At 39.0% G+C, this 21,050-nt stretch overlaps 1 protein-coding gene across 2 annotated transcripts in view; it reads left to right on the top strand.

Annotated features, from left to right (window-relative positions):
• LOC139709752 (poly(U)-binding-splicing factor PUF60-like) overlaps positions 1 to 19,031 on the top strand; it is a 33,586-nt gene extending 14,555 nt beyond the window's left edge. The window contains exons 5-12 of one of the 2 annotated variants that reach the window (XM_071621713.1): positions 1,776 to 1,903; positions 9,153 to 9,221; positions 10,363 to 10,465; positions 12,244 to 12,345; positions 12,766 to 12,949; positions 13,273 to 13,502; positions 14,318 to 14,507; positions 16,585 to 19,031. In XM_071621713.1, the coding sequence (XP_071477814.1) occupies positions 1,776 to 1,903; positions 9,153 to 9,221; positions 10,363 to 10,465; positions 12,244 to 12,345; positions 12,766 to 12,949; positions 13,273 to 13,502; positions 14,318 to 14,507; positions 16,585 to 16,694 (1,116 nt within the window). In that variant the 3' untranslated portion in view covers positions 16,695 to 19,031. The remainder of the gene's footprint in view (positions 1 to 1,775; positions 1,904 to 9,152; positions 9,222 to 10,362; positions 10,466 to 12,243; positions 12,346 to 12,765; positions 12,950 to 13,272; positions 13,503 to 14,317; positions 14,508 to 16,584) is intronic. The other variant, XM_071621714.1, reaches the window with a different exon arrangement.
• Positions 19,032 to 21,050: the final 2,019 nt, after the last annotated feature.

Below are 21,050 nucleotides of genomic sequence, written 5' to 3'. Positions count from 1 at the left end.
TAGAAAATTAAAGCAAACCCAGTTCAAGACATTTCTGACAAACCTGTCATTTCAATATTTTGCCAGTTATGTGAAACTGTCATGGATCACACATTGTGAAGACATTGTATTATACGCCTATTGGGAGAATCATGCATTATGGCGGAGGCATCAGTCGCCATAGCGACATTTCTAGTTTTTGTCTCGCCCACCGGAGGTGAAGGCGAGACTAAGGGATCCAAATGGCGTCCGTCCGTCGTCCGTCCGTCGTCCGTCCGTCGTCCGTCGTCCGTCCGTCGTCCGTCCGTCGTCCGTCGTCCGTCCGTCGTCCGTCCGTCGTCCGTCGTCCGTCACAAATGTTAAAGTTTACCTGCAAGACTCTCTTATGATGCATAACTTGGCAACTGTTACAGCAATGGCAGCCACACTTGGGTGATAGAAGCACTAGGGGTATCTTCATGTTATCGTGTTGTCAGAGGTGATGTGATGAGGTCAAAGGTCATTTGAGGTCATATATTAAAGGGTATGTGCAAGACCCTCTTTTCTATGTTAAAGTTTACCTGCAAGACTCTCTTTTGACAAATAACTTCACATAAGTTGCTTGGATTACAACCTAACTTGGGTCATAGATGCACTGGGGGTACCTTCATGTTATGGTGCCGTAAGAGGTCACATGATAAGGTCAAAGGTCATTTGAGGTCATACGTTAAAGTTTACTTGCAAGACTCTCTTATCACACATAACTCAGCACATGTTGCTACAATGGCAATCAAACTTGGGTGATGGTAGATGTCTCTTGGGAAGTTGAAGGTAACCACAAGGTCAAAGGTTACAGACAGGGGTCAACGAACTTTTAGGGCCCAATGTTAAGTTTTTAGGGTGCATTTTGTTTATGGCTCATAACTTTTGATCCCTTTGTCCGTTTGTGCCCAAACTTGGATGGAACATGTCCCTTGGGGAGGTGAAGGTCGTCACAGGTCAAAGGTCACAGACAGGGGTCAACAAACTTTTAGGGCCCAATGTTATGTTTGTAGGGCGCGTTTTGATTGTGGCTCATAACTTTTGATCCCTATGTCCGTTTGTGACCAAACTTGGACGGTAGATGTCCCCTGGGGAGTTAAAGGTCATCACAAGGTCAAAGGTCACAGAAAGGGGTCAACAAATTTTTAGGACCCAATGTTAAGTTTTTATGGCGCGTTTCGATTATGGCTCATTACTTTTGATCCCTTTGTCCGTTTGTGACCAAACTTGGATGGTAAATGTCCCTTAGGGTATTGAAGGTCACCACAAGGTCAAAGGTCATAAGCAGGTCAATTAACTTCTGGGAGTTATAAAAAATATTAATTCCTTGTACGTGAATGGGCGAGACACAATTTGGCGATTGCCTTGTTTCTTTTTTCACCCTCCCCCCACCCCCCCCCCTTCTTTTTTTTTTTTTGCTTGATGAGAGAGCAGTGAAAGCTTCTGTTTTGGTCTTTTCCTCTTCAACGTAATGAGAAGTACCAGCAGTGTATTGGTATTGGATAAAGTCTGCCATCAGATTGTTAACATATGTTGCGTGGAACCGCCTTACAGATATATACTCTTGATATTCATTTATATTATGTGCACGTACCTATAAGCAGGTGTCGGAAGGTTGTGTACAGTATTACTTGTTTCCCTAGGAGAATGAATTGCTGCCCAGTAATGCAAGCCCCTATTTAAAGCCCTGGGAGGCAGGAATGGGAATGGGTACATGTATGTAGATTGGTAGAATTTCAAATTCTGTGAACTATCCATTTCTTACTCTCTGTTAGGTTGGCCGTCCCAGCAACATGCCCCAGGCACAACCTGTGGTAGACCAGATCATGGAGGAAGCCAAGCAGACGCCTAGGATATTTGTCACATCGATCCATGGAGACCTGTCAGCAGATGACATCAAGAGGTAGGTCGGCCCTGTATGCATACTCATGCACTAAGCTGCTGAGTCTGAAACTTCCTCGCCCTCTACCCCTGCTGGTCACATGGTTCCATGACATTTGCTCCTGTAACAGTTGCTCTCATGAAATATCTGCATGCTAACCCAAACATAAATTCTGCCCACAAACATTACCCTAACCCTAATTCTAATCCTCACATCAAACTAAACGTAAGACCCTGTCACAACCCTAACCCCAAGTCCTTGGAGAAAATAAGACGTGAGCAGTTTTGACAGGAGCAAATGTCGTGTCAACTGGCCACACAACTGCCCTGAGGGGAGCCTACTGACACACTGTTTGGCTGGGACCAGCAGTGGGCATGGCCCCCCATTGTCTCACCCACTTGTGGTGTCATTTCCATGTTTGATACTTGGGGGCCCCATCCCTGGGGACCACACACCTCCTCCTGCCTGCGGTAGTCACAGACTGTCATGAATAGACCTGCTAGTAGGATTTGGATTGGGGCTGCCAGCATGACTGCTAAGCTCTCGTCTGTCGAGCTCACAGCTGAAAGTTGCTAGCCGGGGAGGCAGACCTGTCTGCGGGGTTAATTGACACCTTTGACGAATAAACGGACCCCTCCCCCCACATCAAACTCACTGCCGCCAGTCACCCTTGTAAACCCAGGTTATAGACCCTATGCATTGATGTCACACACGGCCTTGGAAACCGAAGCACGCCCTCACTCTGAGGGTAAGCGAGCACCCAAGCGAGCGTGCATGAGCACTCGAGGCCTAGGCAAGTAATTGCTAAAGCAGTTGTTTCCTGCACTGGCAATTACTTATCTTTTTTTCGCCATCTACTCGAAATCAGTGCTTGGAAAGGTAACTTAAACGGATCAAACATGACTAGACTCGACCCTATAGAAAATATACTATACAGTTAAACTCGCCTAAGTCGACATCGCATATGTCGAATAATCGCGCAAGTCGATGATTTTAAAAAGTCCTGATTTTTCCCCATTGACTTACGTGTATTAATTCACTCACAAGTCGAATTTTGTAAGTCGAATACTCGCCTAAGTTGATGAAATTCCAAGAACACTTTCACAGAAAAAACATTAAACTCACTGTGCCTAAGTCGAATAAGATTTTATTGTGCAATAAATCACTGTCAAAATCACGAGACGCCAGTTTTTGTTTACATAAGACCTAGCCCGACCAGACAGGTGACAAAAAATGATCTTAAGTATCAAAATTCAAAGCGATCGCATGCGATTGTTGAACTCTCTTCGTGTTTGGAGGTCCGCTGGTGTCGCGCTACGTACGTACAGTGACTGGGCTGTATAGTCTGTGTATGTTTGCAGTCTGCGCTGTGCAGTGGATGGATGAAGCTGCTGAGTTTTCAAAGCGGAAAGAAGGGGGAAAGTTACGGGCACGGGTAAATCAGAATTACATCTCTACACGCATTTCAAGCCACGGTATGGTAAACTGGAATCAATCACTGCTCAAATATCGTTCATATTAACCGGAGGGCCAAACCCCAAAAAGTCGCTTATTTAACGAGTGAGTCGCACTCTCTCTACAAACTAAGTAGACCATGCTTATTTTCAAGTTTTTATTGTAACAAACAACATTCCACTGGTCTACCTCAAAAAATTTGTTGCGAAAGCCTCCAAATCCAAGATGGCGTCCAAGATGGCCGCCATATTTACTGAATTTGTTATTTGAAAGATAGAATTTGATTGAAAGATCAGATTTTAACAAATGTGATGTCATATGAAAGAGGATAAAATTTTCTACAAGTTGATACCATTTTTGTGGGTTATTGTGATAAGTGGATTGAGATTTTAAGGAAAAAACACTCATTTTTTGATATTTTTCTGAAAAAGGGAAAATCATGAAAATGCTTGATTCAGCATAAATCAGAGAAAGACTGAAGGATTATCTTAAAACGTTTCAAGAATTTTGTTTGACATATCATTAATATTTGGAGAAAATTAGGGGTCAGTACCGATTTTGGTTCAGGAGTTATAATGTCTCAAACTTGAAAACTCACTATGTAAAAGTGGCCACTTTAGTTGTGACAATACCTTGTTGGTCGTAAAAAGAGCCTGCGCGCGCCAAGACTACTACACGCACCACTGACACTGGCGCTTGTAGCAGTGCCAGTGGTGCGTGTAGTAGTCTTGGCAAACGCAGACATTTTCTTTGACAAACAAGGGTTTGTGCCTGCAAACTAACTTTTCATACCAAGTGGTAGCTCAGGTGACGCTGATTGCTATTATTTCAAAGTAGATTGTTCTGAAGCAGATGAGATGAAGCAAAAATATCTTTCAAATAGAGGTAGAAGCTTGAAACAACCTTGCTATAGAAAGTTTAAAACAAAATCTGGATCAATCACTCAAAAAATTCAAGATTGCAGGCCATCAAAGCTGGCATAGTGTATTGCGCCAAAGTAAATGTATCATTTCGATTTTGATACAATTTTGTCTGTTTTGGTGTCTATTTATATGGTTTTTATATATTCTGAACATTTTAATGCTATTTCAAACCATCTTAGGTTTTTACGGAGACATTTTTTTCAGAATGCACCATGAATATTTCGCTAAAAAGTTTTTAAAAAAATGAAATTAAAAATGTTTATGAAAACCATGCAGAAATTAACATCTTTCCCATATAATCAATATTTGGAGAAAATTAGAGGTCAGTATTGTATTTGGTTCAGGAGTTATAATGTCTCAAACTTGAAATCCCATTTTACATAATATGCATTTACACGCATCTGTTCCCAAAGACGTCACAGAGGGTCAAATCCAAGGTCGTGCTTACTTTTCGAGTTCCACTCTCTCTATAAACAAGACCATACATAATATTAAGCATACTAAGCAATGTTCCGTAAGTACACCTCAATAGATTTGTTGCAAAAACCTCCGAAGTACAGATGCGGTCCAATAGGGCCGCCATTTTTATTGAAATTGACATTTCAAACATACAATTTGATAGAGACATTGGATTGCAACACATTTGATGTCATATGAAGGAGAGTAAAACTTCCTAAAAGTTGATACCACTTTAGCTGTGTATTGTGATAGATTGGGGGGGGGGGGGGATCCATATTTTTATATTGTTTTGAAAAAAGGAAGAAATGTGAAAATGCATGATTTAGTATTTATCAAAGAAGAATTGAAGAATTATTTTGAAACCTGCGATTAAGATTGAGATTTACTGAGATTGAGACATAATTCATATTTCTGGAATTACAGGCAATATCATACACTATTGATAAGTTAACGTCTAAAACTTGAAAAAATTACATTTATGCATTATAAATTTTGCACACAATGTGTTTACATGGTCACATGTAATACTGTAACGGTCTAGTGACTTGCAAGTACCTGCAAACTAACTTTTCATGCCAAGTGGTAGGTGACGCTGATCGCTATTACTGTAGCATTTCATCATAGTAGATTGTTCTGAGGCAGATAAAATTGAACAGAAAGTATTTTCCAAAAAGAGATAGGAGCTTGGAATTTGGCACAAATTTTGCCAATGTGTAATATTTAGCGATAAAAATAGTATCCACACAAAATTCAAGATGGCGGTAATTAATCGAGGTTGTCGTTCAAGGCATTATTTACCATTAGTGCACGTAAAACAAAAACCCAGCTTTACTTAATTCCTCAAACTAGTTCTAAACTGTGAGTTAGGGATAGAACAACTAATGCACAAACTGAAATCAGTATAATTAATGCTAAATATTGTTAGATATACTAAATAGATCTGATAAGAATGTTTTTTTATATACTAAATTGTCAACAGTTATGGCTATGGTTTCTTGAAAAGCAATGGTGATATCTCCGTATGTTTTAGGCTTTAATGGTAGAATACCTTTAGTGTGTTGCGTCAAAGTTAAATCTCAACTTATAACTTATAATTTGATATATTTTTTTAATCTTCTTATATTGCTGTCTATTACATGTTCCTATACATCCGAACGATATTGTGCTAGTGTAAACCATATTGAGGGTTTTTTTTTTTTTTGGGGGGGGTGGAGCTCATTCCAGTGTTAGGGTAAGGCCCAATCTTTGATAAAAAAGAAATGCTTCTGTATCAAAGATATGCTTTTTTACTTGTATGTTACTCTGCTGTTGTAGAAACGCCTGAATGATGATGGTATATGTGTAATATTGTCTGATCCGTAGATGTCCTTGAAAGCCCTTCTGATCCGAACCCCCCCCAAAAAAAAAAAAAAAAAAAAAAAATCCGACATGGCGGCAATTTCTCAACTTTGTTGTGCGAAATGTGTTGTGCGAAATTACTTTTCAGTATATTGTTCGAATAAAATTGTCCAAATTGATTATTCGTGCTGTATATTCACATTTCCAAAAATGCATGCTGAAACTGTATTTTCTGTTACCAGATTTTTCTTACATTGTTTTTAGGCTGATTTCATGTGGGTTATAGTGTCACAATTGATCTGAGCTTATGCCCTTGGTAGATGCTTTCCCATATTAGATATCAGGATCACTCGAGAGTGAAAATGTTCATTTTCATTCATTTTAGAGTGACCTCGGGGATCACTCGAAGAGTGACAAGTGATCCCTAAGGCAGGGCTCGACACTAACGGTGGTCCGGTGGCCCGGGGCTACCAAAAACGCACGTCGGGCCACCAAAATGTCAGAAATGAAGAACATAGGTGGCCTGATCGGGCCACCAAAAAAGATCGGATAGATGCCTTTGGGCCACCAAAAATAAAAGTTAGTGTGGAGCCCTGCCTATTAAGGTCACTCTAAAATGAGTGAAAATGAACATTTTCACTAAAAGTCACTCCAATTTCACTCTAAATTCACCGTTTTCTTGTTATTCACTCCTCACATCAAAAGCAAAAACTTCCACTCGATTTGGGTGTTTTTTTTTCTTTTTCGGAAAGTAGAATATCACTGGTTCTAAAAATGTGTCCATAAAAACCTAAGACGGTTTAAGATAGCACAACAGACAAAATTGTATCAAAAACGAAATAATACATTTACTTTGGCGCAATTTTATACACTATGTCAGCTTTGATGGCCTGCAATCTTGAATTTTTTGAGTGATTGATCCAGATTTTGTTTTAAACTTTCTATAGCAAGGTTGTTTCAAGCTTCTACCTCTATTTGAAAGATATTTTTGCTTCATCTCATCTGCTTCAGAACAATCTACTTTGAAATAATAGCAATCAGCGTCACCTGAGCTACCACTTGGTATGAAAAGTTAGTTTGCAGGCACAAACCCTTGTTTGTCAAAGAAAATGTCTGCGTTTGCCAAGACTACTACACGCACCACTGGCACTGCTACAAGCGCCAGTGTCAGTGGTGCGTGTAGTAGTCTTGGCGCGCGCAGGCTCTTTTTACGACCAACAAGGTATTGTCACAACTAAAGTGGCCATTTTTACATAGTGAGTTTTCAAGTTTGAGACATTATAACTCCTGAACCAAAAACGGTACTGACCCCTAATTTTCTCCAAATATTAATGATATGTCAAACAAAATTCTTGAAACGTTTTAAGATAATCCTTCAGTCTTTCTCTGATTTATGCTGAATCAAGCATTTTCATGATTTTCCCTTTTTCAGAAAAATATCAAAAAATGAGTGTTTTTTCCTTAAAATCTCAGTCCACTTATCACAATAACCCACAAAAATGGTATCAACTTGTAGAAAATTTTATTCTCTTTCATATGACATCACATTTGTTGAAATCTGATCTTTCAATCAAATTCTATCTTTCAAATAACAAATTCAGTAAATATGGCGGCCATCTTGGACGCCATCTTGGATTTGGAGGCTTTCGCAACAAATTTTTTGAGGTAGACCAGTGGAATATTGTTTGTTACAATAAAAACTTGAAAATAAGCATGGTCTACTTAGTTTGTAGAGAGAGTGCAACTCGACCTCTGTTTTTAGCTTTTGGCCCCCCGGTTATATCCACTTCCCCAAGGTATAACAAGGGTGTAAAGTAATCGGACCTGTGCCAATACTAATAATACACTGTCCATGCAAAGTTAGCCGTGGCCCTGCGGGGCGACCCGTGCTGCGGCACACCTCTCCCGCTCTCGGCTCCAGAGTAGACAACATACATGTACATTTATACATAATGTACGTGTGGTGTAACTGTTGTTAAGTCGATTTTTTTCGACTTACGCACAAGTCGAAAATCGCCTAAGTCGATGTGCTTTGCTCAGTCCCGAGGAGATCGACTTATGCGAGTTTAACTGTATTTACATATTTCTTTGTTTTTTAGTTTTAGTTTTAGGGGTTTTTTTTCGTCAAAATTTGTCGCAGAAACTTTTTAAAGCGTAATCGGGCTAAAATAAATCATTACCAGCTATTGAAAGTAAAAATATTTATTTTTATATGAATTAATTGCAAAAACACAATTTACATTGGATTTGTACATAAGTCATGTTTTTGAGCAATTTTTGGGTCAACAAGATTTTTCAAAGGGGCGTGGCTTCAAAACAGTATACCCGGGATTGACAAATTTGGTCTCAAAAGTTGCGCGATACTTGAAAGAAAAAAGTCATAAATTGTCGCGGCGAGAGCATCACGTGTTGCAGAATGATCACGCGAAATATCGGGGGGGGGGGGGGTAAAATGCCCCCCCCCCCCCCCCCCCCGTATGAGTGGACAACAATACCAAGAAAATATAAAGAAAATACTACAAACATCCATTTTTCATGAAAATTACAAATTCCATCACCTTGGTATTGACATATGTTAAGGGTAGCAATTATTCCCCCTGCTTTCTGCAAGCGGTTGGTCCACTGCTCTTTCATAATTCTAGAAAAGTGAATTTTTGTTGAATTTCCTTTATATTTTCTTTGTATCGTTGTCCACTCATACGTCATTTCCTCTAGTAGTCTCCTCATCCAGCGGTTCCATCACCAAAACTTTAAAAAGTCATAACTTTTGCATCGATTGTCCGATTTTCCTCAAACTTTCACTGATGTGTTCTACTAATGTTGCTGCTTTCACTCAATCCACATTGCTCTTTGGGTTTACCTTCCCTTTAAGAAGTAATTGGATACCTTATGATATTTTATTTGCATGCACAAAATTTATGTTTATTTGAAGACAACCAGGTACTAGAATGGAGACTGGTAAAGAGATGTGAAGAAACTTAGTGGGTAATGTGTTACGACTCCCCTCCCCCTCCCCTTTTAAACTCTGTTCTTGATTAACAGGTGCACATGTCGTGCCTCAGTTCATTTCTTCCCATCTTTTCTTTCCTCTACAGTGTCTTTGAAGCATTCGGCAAGATTGTATCCTGCAATTTACCTTCAGACTCGATAGGAGGCAAACACAAGTAAGTCTTTTCTGAACACTTAATGTGAGAAATTGAGAGGTCTGTATAAGGGAATGAGTTTGGAGGATTGGTTTTATAAACCTATATGTGTCCTGTCCAAACAAAAAAAAAAGAGGAAAAAAAGGAAAAGAAAGAAGTATGAGGTTACCATCTTCTTAGAGTTTAGTCATTGATTATAGTTTTATATGTGATATTTCAAAACAAGGTATGAGAAATTATCTTGCTGCTTGAAAAGGCTGAAATTAATGGTGAATTAGAGGACTATGCAGATGATGCTGACATTACTCCTCATGAAGTTGAGATGAAAAATACACTGTAGATTTAATGCCAGAATACGAGAAAGTTGGATTCCATGAACTTACATGCACTCGTATGAGTGCCCATAGTAATCACATGTATATTGCAAAGTCAAGGATCCCATGTTATGTGATTTACTGTTGTTTTACCACCAGAATGGCTTAAGGTATACATTTTGTGTACGTGTTTCTGCCCTAAATGCATTCTCTGCATTGTTTTGCTTGAAGACAGCCAATCCCTTTTGCATGCAAATTTTTGAAAAATTGGTGAGAACACTTAGGTATTGAAGGAAACACTATTTGGAAGCCTCCTGTAAATTTTGAACTCAAGAGGGTCTTTATTTGTTTAGTTAAATTGACTGTTAAGATTTGAATAATGTTTTCGTACTACAAAAAATTACAAATCTAAACTACTAGTCTAGTTTTACAGACCTGTGTGATGCACTCAGTTGTACATGTAGTTCATGTAAGTTGTGTGTTGTTATTTGCCATTCATAACAAAGTAAGAGAAGCTAGTGAATTCTTCTTTTCTGACAGCTGTAACATGCATATCTGTTGTTCTAAGTATAAGTATCATATTACAACCACAGGAGGATTAATGTATGCAGCTGTGCCTAGTACACAGAATACGTTACGGTGAGCGTTTGGTTCATTATTTGAATTTTAACGGCTAACAACCTTCATATATCACAGAAATGTTATAGATTTACAATAGTCTTGTCATTCTGGTGGAATATATCATGTTCTGTGCTATTTGGGAAGGAATGCAAAAGGGAAGGGCCATATTTAAGACTAATACTGTTAAAAGATCTTTATGACAGCACTCTAAACTTTCTCTTTCACAGAGGTTATGGTTTCATCGAGTATGACAAAATGCAATCAGCGCAAGATGCAATATCATCTATGAACCTTTTCGACCTGGGCGGCCAGTTCCTGAGAGTTGGCAGAGTATGTAGATTTTGGTATCACTTTTACAATATTTCACATATCCAGATAGCTCTCTAATGGTTTGCATGTATGAATTACAAAATGGTCGTCTTTGATTTGAGCCCTGTTGTGTGTTATGTAATAAGACAATGTATTTACTCTTCCTGTGTTTTTGTGTGTCTGTGAATGCTTAGAAGAGTTTATCTGCTATGTGTAGAGTGATCTCAACTTCAAGAAAACACATTGATATGAACAACACAAAACAAAACAAAATGAAACAAAACTGTGGCAGAATTACATTACTGAAAGATGGCTTGTAGAGTGCCTGGTGAGGGTTGATGGAAAATTTATTTTAGACTGTAGAACTAGAGTTTCCTCCTGTACTGACAGTAGTATGTGGCAGTCAGGCCATATGTGGTTTCTTGGTCAATTGAATTGATTTTCTTTTTTTCCTTTTTTGTTTTTAGCTTAGCGTACAAATAATGCATAGCTTGCATATTGGTTGCACCAAGTGTGAGATCAAAATCTAATTGGGATGCATGCTCACATTTTATCTTATGCATTTTGTGATAAGAGCTCTACGTGTAGAAGTGACACCTATCACACAGCTGTATGTTCCCATGAGATGTCTTTCATAGCTATCAGTCATATCATTTTTTTCCCCCTGCTATTATCTGCTTCTTCCGCATGTCTATTATTAGACCCCGTTTACAGTGCGAGGCTCGGCCGCGGCTCGGCCGCGGCTCGGCCGCGGCCCAGCCCACCTTCATTTCAGTGTAAACGTGCAAAAGGCCAAATGCGAGGCCAAAATTGGCCTCGCATTTGGCCACGCTCTGGAGGTGGTCTCGGCCGCGGCCGAGCCCGGCCTTTTCTCGGTGTAAACGTAAACTGGGCTAAATGCGCGGCCAATTTTAGTCTGGCTTCCAAACCCTCTGCCTGTACTATTTCGCTGTTCAGGATATTAACCCCCTTAACGTCGAAAACTAGTATAGTTTAAGTTGATTTTGTCCTGCAAAGGATTTTTTCCTTCGGCAAAGGCCTTTGCCCAAACGGCAACTTTGCCGCCACGGAATTCATTTGGCAGAGTGTCTGAAAACCAGACAATACCAAATTGCATTTGTTTACAAGCAGAGCGCCACTACGACAAAATATTGAAAGGTTTGAATCAAAAGCGTGGCCGAGCCAGGCAATGTAGACGGACAAAATTGCGGGGCCCGGCCTCGCAATTGAGGCTGGGCTTGGCCGCGGCTCGGCCCAGCCCCGCACTGTAAACGGGGTCTTAGAATGAGTAGTATGATCCCATCCTTTGTTAATTAATGCACTTGCTGGCATTGCTGCATATCAAGTTCTTCAACTTAATGCTTGAATATACCTCATGTGTAGCTTCAGTTATGTTACATGGGCTGTCAGCATTGACTTGTTAGTGCTGTTTTCTTTGTGTGATAATACATGCCATAATATTGTCTTCTATAAACCATAAGTATTCAAAGTACATACAGGTTTGACTGTCTAATTGGAATGTTCATGAACTTAACCCTTCCCTCTCAGATATGTTTCATACTAAGAGAAATACAAGAAAGTAATTGTATTTTATGATTTTTTTAATCTTCCTTTGTTCTGACATTCTTCAATTATTTGAGTACATTTAGCTATGGTGTGAAAACCTTCATCGTGTTGATTCTAGGGAAAGAAGGTTTTAGAAAGCACAAGGTTTAGGATACAGCAAGGCTTCATATTTGAAACTTCATGCAGCATCAATGATGACCAGACCAATTCTTGCCTTGCCCCTCCATCCCTAGGCCATAACTCCTACATCAACAGCAGTCCCCACAGCTGTGGTAGGAACAGGTCTGCCTCCAGCTGCCGCTGTGGCTGCTGCTGCAGCGACTGCCAAGATACAGGTAAGTTATACATTATGCCCCTTTCTTCGATATGGGGCTAGGCCAGGTGATGAATCTTGTTGTGACTCTAAGGCATAAGAGGTTATTTGTTTGGGGTTTTATTTGTTATTATTGTTGTTGGTCTGTTGTAATTTTTTCCCAACCCTCACCATGCCACATTCATGTCTACAAGCACACAGCAGAAGGCCTCATGCATATTTCCTCGCAGTAAGCAAACGATCATTATCTGTAGGCCTATTGCTGTTTGGGAACTTTACTGAATACTTGACTTACTCCATTGTTACAATAGTACTCCATCATCCCTCATCACACTGTGAGAGAGGATATGGGACAAACCATCTTGCATTAGATATCAATTCAGGCAGTTCTGAGGTGTAGCAGTATCTTGACGCCATTCTCTTGTCCCTTTTTTCTCATCAGGCGTTGGATGCCGTGACAGCCCCAGCAGCAGCAGCGGCACTCAACATGGCCGGCACGGGGGCTCCTTCCCTTCTCAACCCCACCACCCTGGCAGCAGCTCCCGGTCTACTTGCCACACCCCAGGTTGGGTTACTGGGCATGCCCCATGCAGTTATGGCCAGCACTGCAGCTGGTGTCATTACAGGTGAGGCACTGAGACAAGGAATAACCCTCTCAACACCTCTGCTTTAAAATGCTTTAAAATGCCAGTATCATTATTGTACAATGTATATGCCAGTGGTAATGTCAGAGTTAAATGTTAACTGTGTCCCCCACACTATGGTGGTGAATGAAAGCAGCGATTTATGTGCAACTAGTCAATTTCAATCTGGATTTGAACAATATTAATTGTCAAAATGTCAGACCATTTTACTTGGTTAGATATGTAACCTGAAGTGTAATGAAAGTTCATAAATGAATGGTATGGCATGTTATGATAAACAATATTATGCAATTTTGATCTGGCAGGTGTAACGCCCGTCAGGCCACAGGTAAGCACAGTTCCCATCACTTCTGCACCAGTGGCCCTGACGGCCGGAGTTATGGCCATGCAGCCGGTGGTAGAACCTGCCAAAGAAGAACCAGTGGAACCCAAAGAGACTGAGCTCCCCCAGACCATCAGTGAGCAGGAGAATATGACCATCTCAGGCAGCAATGCAAGACACATGGTCATGCAGAAATTACTAAGGAAGTCAGATGTAAGTTTGACCCTTTGAACTTCACCCTTTTATTTTATTTCATTTTTTTTTTGGGGGGGGGGGGGCAAGTCCACTTACAGTGCTTGCACAGTTGTTTTTGTTGGGAGTGGTGCTTCATCGCATAAAGCATCATGTATGATGTGATAAGCAAACTACATTTCCTAGCCAATCATAAACTTTACTTTTGCTTTTCCTTTTGGAAATGGTTAAGATTATCCTTGAATAGATGTTCAAATGTAAGATTAGCTTATTCAAGCTGGTTGTGTGAAATTTCAAAGTCCTGTCAGTGTAATACTTAGAAGATGAAGTCCTTTGAATTGACTCCTCATCCAGCTCACATGTGATAGATGTTCAAATGTTGTAGTTATGAGATGTGATACTGCTTTATTTGCATGATTGTGAGAGGGATAATATGAAGCTAGATGCAGATTAAATTCAACGCAAGTCTAAAGTGTCTCACCACTGAACAGTGTATGTGTGAGTTCATCAACATGTGAAATACACATAGTATGTTTATGTTTCAGTTTCATTTATTGACTGATAGAAAGGAGATAGTGAAATACACATAGTATGTTTATGTTTCAGTTTCATTTATTGACTGATAGAAAGGAGATAGTGAAATACACATAGTATGTTTATGTTTCAGTTTCATTTATTGACTGATAGAAAGGAGATAATATTGGTTTCAATTTGCTTAGAGAAGGGATACTGCTTGTATCAGATGACCATGACTGCTGTGTTGTGGTTTTCAATTTCTTGCAATGATACAGTTTTAATGTGCCAATGTTTACTTTTCCAATGAATCTCGAATGCAGTCAAATGTGATGGTGTTGCGCAATATGGTGGGCGTCGAGGACCTGGACGACGAGTTGGAGGGCGAGGTCACAGAAGAATGCGGAAAGTTTGGAGTGGTCAACAGAGTGGTCATCTATCAGGAGAGGCAAGGGGAGGAGGAGGATGCCGAGGTCATCGTCAAAATCTTTGTGGAATTCTCTGACCCATCAGGTGAGCATGCTGTAGATTTTACTTTGGAAACCTTCTATATACTCACATTGAGGAAAAATACAAAACAATATAGGGACAGTGATTTCAGAAGTAGTATGCGCAAATGTGGTGATTGCACAGTTTGTGTGCATATCCAATTATCACATAATCCATATCTTAAGTCAATTCACAAAGCATTCTTCACTTGTGAAGTTAAGTTGATATTAAGCCCTGATGCATGTTGTAGGAAGCACCAAACAATAGAATTGTCATAAAAGAAAATGTTTCCCAGGCTTTGTTTTGATATTGTTAAGCAAACTAGCACTTTTTATAGGGATATGCTGTTGAATACGAGGTTGCAAGATTTGTGAGTGTTAATCCGTTGGGAGCAGGTGTCTCATTCCCTTCTCTTTGTGTTGTTATCGGTGAGAAGGCAGGTTTATCTGTCTACCTCGGTGCTGATAAGCGTGTGAGTGTCAACACACTGTGCTAAACACTGCCCATTCATGAGAGACTGATCTATTCTTGCCGCACGGTGTGAGACGATAACTTGATAGCGGACGACACAACTAATTGGAGGTGGCTCAGTGTAGTCAATGAATGACAACCTTTGAACCAAAATATTTACCGTCCTTTGTGTGAGGAATACGTTGAACCCTATCAGGGTATGAAGGAAGAAGGAAGAAATGTTAATGTAATTGAAGGCAAGGGCAGTTTGTCATGTATTGCTATTTTTGAATGGGAAAAGCAGCAACACTATTTCCATGAATCGGTTTAAAGACGTAAATCTGAATCATTCTGGCTGATGTTGCCCAAATCGGCTTCCGTATGGCAATATAGTCTTTGACTTCAAAAACAGTTTGAACTCCGTTATACAGATACAACAAATTATTTAGTTGCAAAATTAATTATCTATGATGGAATGTGGAATGGGAGGTGAGTACTGAATATGACCACTGCTATCAACTTTTGCTGAGTATTTGCATCATGTATGTATTCAAGAAGGGAGGGATTGTGCAAACAGTGAACCACAAGGCTGTTTAGTGACATACTTGTCCAGGTTCCATTGTATAATGGTCTTGCTGACAAGCGGTATTTTTCCTTGACGTCATTCTGAAATAGAGGAGACATGATGTCGTTAATATTTTATCAGTTATCGCTCTCTGTCTAGTATTTCTTGTAGATGTGTATTCAATCATTGACTTTCTGAGTCTGATTGTAAATGTACTTGTATTGGCCAACCATTTTAAGACAGTGAGATATTGTGTAAATATGTCGACTGTGCTAAAGTCCAAGGGGTTTCTCTTCCACTGCAGAGTGCGCAATTATGGTGTATGTGCTATGTCAACATATATCAGTATTGCTTGTTTTATGCACTGTGGTTTCTACAGTGTATAGATGTGAATGGGTGTATCATAGTGTATGTGTGTGCTGTAGGTATCACTCACTGATGTAGTGTAATAGACTCTGTCTGAAACTGTTCTTAATAATTATTAATTGGCCAGACTGTGATTATGTGTATAGTCAGGGTGGAAAAAAAAATGACTGTCATTTGCACCTCTGGGGCTGAAAGCTTGTGTTTCCTGCTACATATTGCACACCAAGTCTTGTAATCAACCTCAAAAAAAGATTCACTTATCTGTCACAGGCATATCAAAGGAGACATGAAACATTTGTTCTTCAATGAAGTTCCAACACATAGATATTTATACTTATGCTACCATTTGACAGTCATGTTTTAACAGAGTTTTCATAACAGCAATAATTGCATGTGTTACTACCTGTCTCCTTTTTCAAAATCTTTGTTCATGTTTTTGTTAAAATCATTGATTGTCGAGAAGGATGACTTCAGTGGAATGCTACTTGCTCAGTAATGGATATTCTTATCGGTAGACTTAGGATGAGAATTCATCTAGAGCTTTATACCATCAAAAACAGCCAAATAATACCCGAATATATTTTGCGGTTGTTTTGCTGTTGAAAAGTGTTACATCGCTAACACTATTGTGCTGTAAACATACAAGGAGGCATCACATAGATTGATTTTTCTCAACTTTCTGAAACTTTTTTTTTTTCTTCTTCTTCTTGATCACTACAGAAGCAGAGAAGGCTGCTGATGCCCTCAATGGCAGATGGTTTGGTGGAAGGATGGTGCGAGCTGAGAGCTATGACCAGGACAAGTTTGATTCCAGTGATCTATCAGGCTGAGAGGGGAAACTCATTCTCGACTCAAAAACTCTCTATTCGTCATGGATATCTGAATGTTCTGTTTAGTGAGATTGGCGAGTGCCTGGCAGAAGGGCGTAACTGAGTGCATAATCAGAAATGAAAAAGAAGCGATGCTTCATTGCATTTCTGTCGCTGTGACATTCTCTTCCTGCATATCTTCTTCCTTTTTGCATTTTGTGATTCTATTTTTGTATTGTGCTTGCTTCATAATGATGGCTTATATGTTTCTCCATGCCCTTTCCCTACAAAAGATGATATCCAGTTTTAACATTCTTCTGCCAGGCACTAAATGAAATTTAGTTTTTTGTTTCATTTTTTTTTTCAAGTTGAGGGTCAATCTTCATTAATGGTGTGATGGTATTCATCATGTTCTTGTAGTCCAGTGTGAGTTGGGTTGATTTGTACATTCCCCTTTCTACAATGAATGTCCATTATTGTTGACAATCGATCAAGGACATGATTAACATTTTCCATTGGTCGCATGAAATGCAACTCGAATGTATCGCCAAAGAAGAAGAAAAAGAAAAAGATTAGAAGTGGGGTGTAGGAGTTGCTGCTTTCTAATTTTGAAACCTTTGAAGGACCAGAATGTCCACCAAGTATCAGAGCATTATCGTCACTGTTATCTCATATGAGTGGGGATATGGTTTGCATGGGCCAAATTTTGTACACTTGTATTGTTTTGCCAGAATTAAATGATATGCTTGTCTCTCGGCTAAGAGTTGCACTTATGCTGCTTGTAGAAAGACTGACAAGAGTGATGTGGATTTCACACGTGCTAGTTTTATGTTAGTTCTGACGTTTGAGACATTACAACGAATTTGGTGTGCCATGGTGTTGTGTAGTCTGCAAGTGCGCCGTCACGTTATGTTGCCAGAACACCTCACCTTGTGTGTGATTAGAATTTTCCTCCCGACTGGCTGATACTGTATGACAGTCAGTAAGTGTACACCTTGGCGGACATCTAGAGGGGGTTTGATATTGCTTAACAGATCAGTCGGGACGCAAGCCCTGACCTAGCAGAAGTTTCAAATTAAAAGGAGGTGATTTTTTGTGAGGTTGACTGTGTGTTGTTAAGGGCAATTTAAGTGCAAGTTTGCTCTCACTGTCAATGTCATAAACTTAAATGAATGTGGATTATGCATGAAGATCTGATCAATATGATTTAGCATTGAAACCTTGTTAAGTTTCTAAAGAGAGGTTTTTACTTGTACATAGTACAAAGCTCTCCAAACATATGAGTCCTTATCTCAAGTGCTAGTTTGGTATTGTAATCACAGATTTGTGATAAAGCAAGGATCCATTTGCAGAGAAAACACAGCAATGTTGCACATGTTCAGCATGATCATAGTAAATCAAAAAGAGAAACTGGAACTTTACTGATTGAAAAAGAATGTTTTGTTGGCATTCACTAACACATGGAAATCAATTTACGTTGTACCATTGTATTTATTCTGAATTCATTCTGAATCAGTCAAGCATCACTTGCTGCGAACCAGAAAATGTTCAATCTCTTGATCTTACAAATCCTGCCTTGTCAACATAGGGTGAGCTTAGAGGACGCTGTGACAGCATCTGTGGCCAGTGCGTAATTGTTGAGTGATCCAAGAGTAAATGTCATTATACTGTATCAGTGAGTGATACTGATTGTCTGTAGAAAGTGTTCCAAACTGTTGTGATTCAATAAACAAGGCAACAGATGCAGCAGTTGTAAACAAACAGTAAAGGAGGGTTTCTTCTTGACCATATGATACTGTACACGCCATATTTTTCGCGAGCATTATACAATGTACAGTGTATTTTGCAAATTGGGACTTGTGAGACAACTTTATGAGTGATTGAATTGACGTTCGAGAACTACAGTGAGACATGACAAATAAGTATTATTCTTTTGGGGTAAGAATTTAATAATTTTGCATGTTTGAGAGAATATATAGGGTGTTTGTGTTACGGTTGGCAATTTTTCACAAAAAATAAAAGCACTGTGAATTATACCTTGTGTACAGTAGATGAAGAACTAAATATGTTGGGGGAAAGTCATTTCCATCCCCTAGCTTACATCAGTTACATGTACGCTTCAAGCATTCACTTAACTTGACTTGCTGACTGCTCTGACTTTGCAGTCTACAGCAGCCAACAGAGAGACTGTAAACAGATACATGCCATGTCCTAGGTCATTATCTTCAATAAGAACAGAGGTTGATTAGCAGCAAAAGCTTGCAATAGTTTTGTCTTTTCCCCGGTCACAAAATGTTCTTGTGCTCTTCGACTCGTTGATAGAGTTGCATTGCTGCCAGTGGCACATTGTGAATAAAATTTGTGTAAATATCATGAACGACTCAGCATGGCAGACTGACCTTTATTTCAAGTGATGTCCATTTATACAGTCATACATACATGTACTTTGACAATCAAAACACTTATCTCAGAATTCAAGTTTTTATTGATTTTTTTTAATGAATTCTGCAGCTACTTCTGTTCTTCTTTTTGTTAGAGCATAATGTATGTATGCAGCTACTTTGTACATACATGTATATATGTTCATGTATTTTGTGTGTGTGTGTGTGTTGTTGTGCTTTTTTGATATGTGAATGTGCATGTGAATGGGCAAGGGGTTTGTCCTGATGATGGTGAAATCAGTCGATAACACAAAAAAGTATCATATGAAACAAGTGCATGTCATTTCCTTGCCTGTGTGAATGAATCCATGTCTGTGCAAGACAACCAAGAAACTTAAGTGACACATGTACAAAACATCAATGTTCAATTTACATTTACTGTGTACAGTAATGATTAAAATAGTAAGTCTCAGGGAACATGCTGTATTTAGAGTCTACATTCATGTACAATGTTACACCACTTCAAAGTAGCTTTAAGTTAAAAAAAACAACAAACAAAATTTAGTTGACAGCTTAAAGGGACTATACAGTACTGGTTGACGTGAGGATTCAGGTTTGTAACATTTTTTGGTCAGATAGTGAGAAACCTTATGAAATATGAAAGAGCATGTAATTTCAAGAAGGATTCCACGTTTATTTGATGAAAATTGGCCTTGAAATGGCAGAGATATTTAAAAAAAAGCGATTCTAATAAAATTGACAGGCCCCAACTTTTATTAGGATCTCCTTTTTTTTTTACCTTGTTTTGAGATGTCTCAGTCATTTCAAAACCGATTTTCATCAAATAAACTTTTGATTCTCCTTAAAATTGTATGCTCTTTGACATCTCATAGAGTGGTTTCTACTCACCTCGATCACTACTGGACAGTCCCTTTAATGATGGATTATATTTGGGAGGGTGATATATAGATGGGGAGAGGAAGAGAGAGATGGAGCTACTGAAATGAGATACACTAAAGCAAATCAATACTTGGATCTATAGTAATTTGCCAAATAACGATGGAATTTACAGGTATAAGGGAAAACATACAACTATCTTCACAGACCTAATTGCATTAAAGGGACTGTAGAGTACTGGTTGAGGTGGGGATTCATGTTTTGAACATTCCTAAGTGAGATAATGAGAAACCTGCTATGAAATATGAAAGAGCATGTAATTTTAAGAAGGATTCAATGTTTATTTGATGAAAATTGGTTTTCAAATGGCTGAGATATCCAAAAAAGTGATAATGATAAAAGGCGACAGGCTACGCCTTTTATTAGGATCTCTTTGCTTCACCTTGTTTTTGGATATCTCAGCCATTTCAAAACTGATTTTCATCAAATAAACTTTTGATACCCCTTAGAATTGCATGCCCTTTGACATCTCATAGAGTGGTTTCTGAATATCTTGCAAAACATTAAAAGCTAAATCCCCACTTCCACCAGAACTGTACACACCCTTTAACAGAGAGGCAGTTTTATGACCTGTGCTATATTGAATTACATAATTCATCCTGTACATACATGTATTGGTCTTTTCTCAGTTGTTCAAAGTGCTAGTGGGAGTTATAATGTGAGAAAACATGCTGTTTCCCTCTTCATACTTCTTTTTCTCATTCCTACTCCCATTTCTACTTGACCTCTAGGCCCCACTGATTCCATTTTCCTTCTATTTTTTCATTCTTCTTCAGTATTTTCTTCAGTAGTCATTACTGTGGTATCAAGAATAGGCGCAATACAATAATTATTTGTTCAACATAACAGTGGAGATTTAGAAATCATCAGAAATCAGTTTTGTTTGATGATGTAAAGATATCACCTTTTGTGATATAGATATTGACATCAAAAAAGGAACTTCTTACGAATTGTCTTATTTACCAATGAAAGTTTGTCTGTCCAGTTTTTTTTTTTTTAGTCTCCGTTCAAGAAATTTCACTTTTGACTGGTGCATATA

This window comes from Diadema antillarum, unplaced genomic scaffold (assembly GCF_040938485.1).
Source record: "Diadema antillarum isolate AM-2024a unplaced genomic scaffold, OU_Dant_1.0 seq00001469_RagTag, whole genome shotgun sequence".
In the NCBI taxonomy this organism is placed as follows: Eukaryota; Metazoa; Echinodermata; class Echinoidea; order Diadematoida; family Diadematidae; genus Diadema; species Diadema antillarum.
Note: the sequence above shows the minus strand (reverse complement) of the source record. Positions and strands in the feature narration are given on the sequence as shown.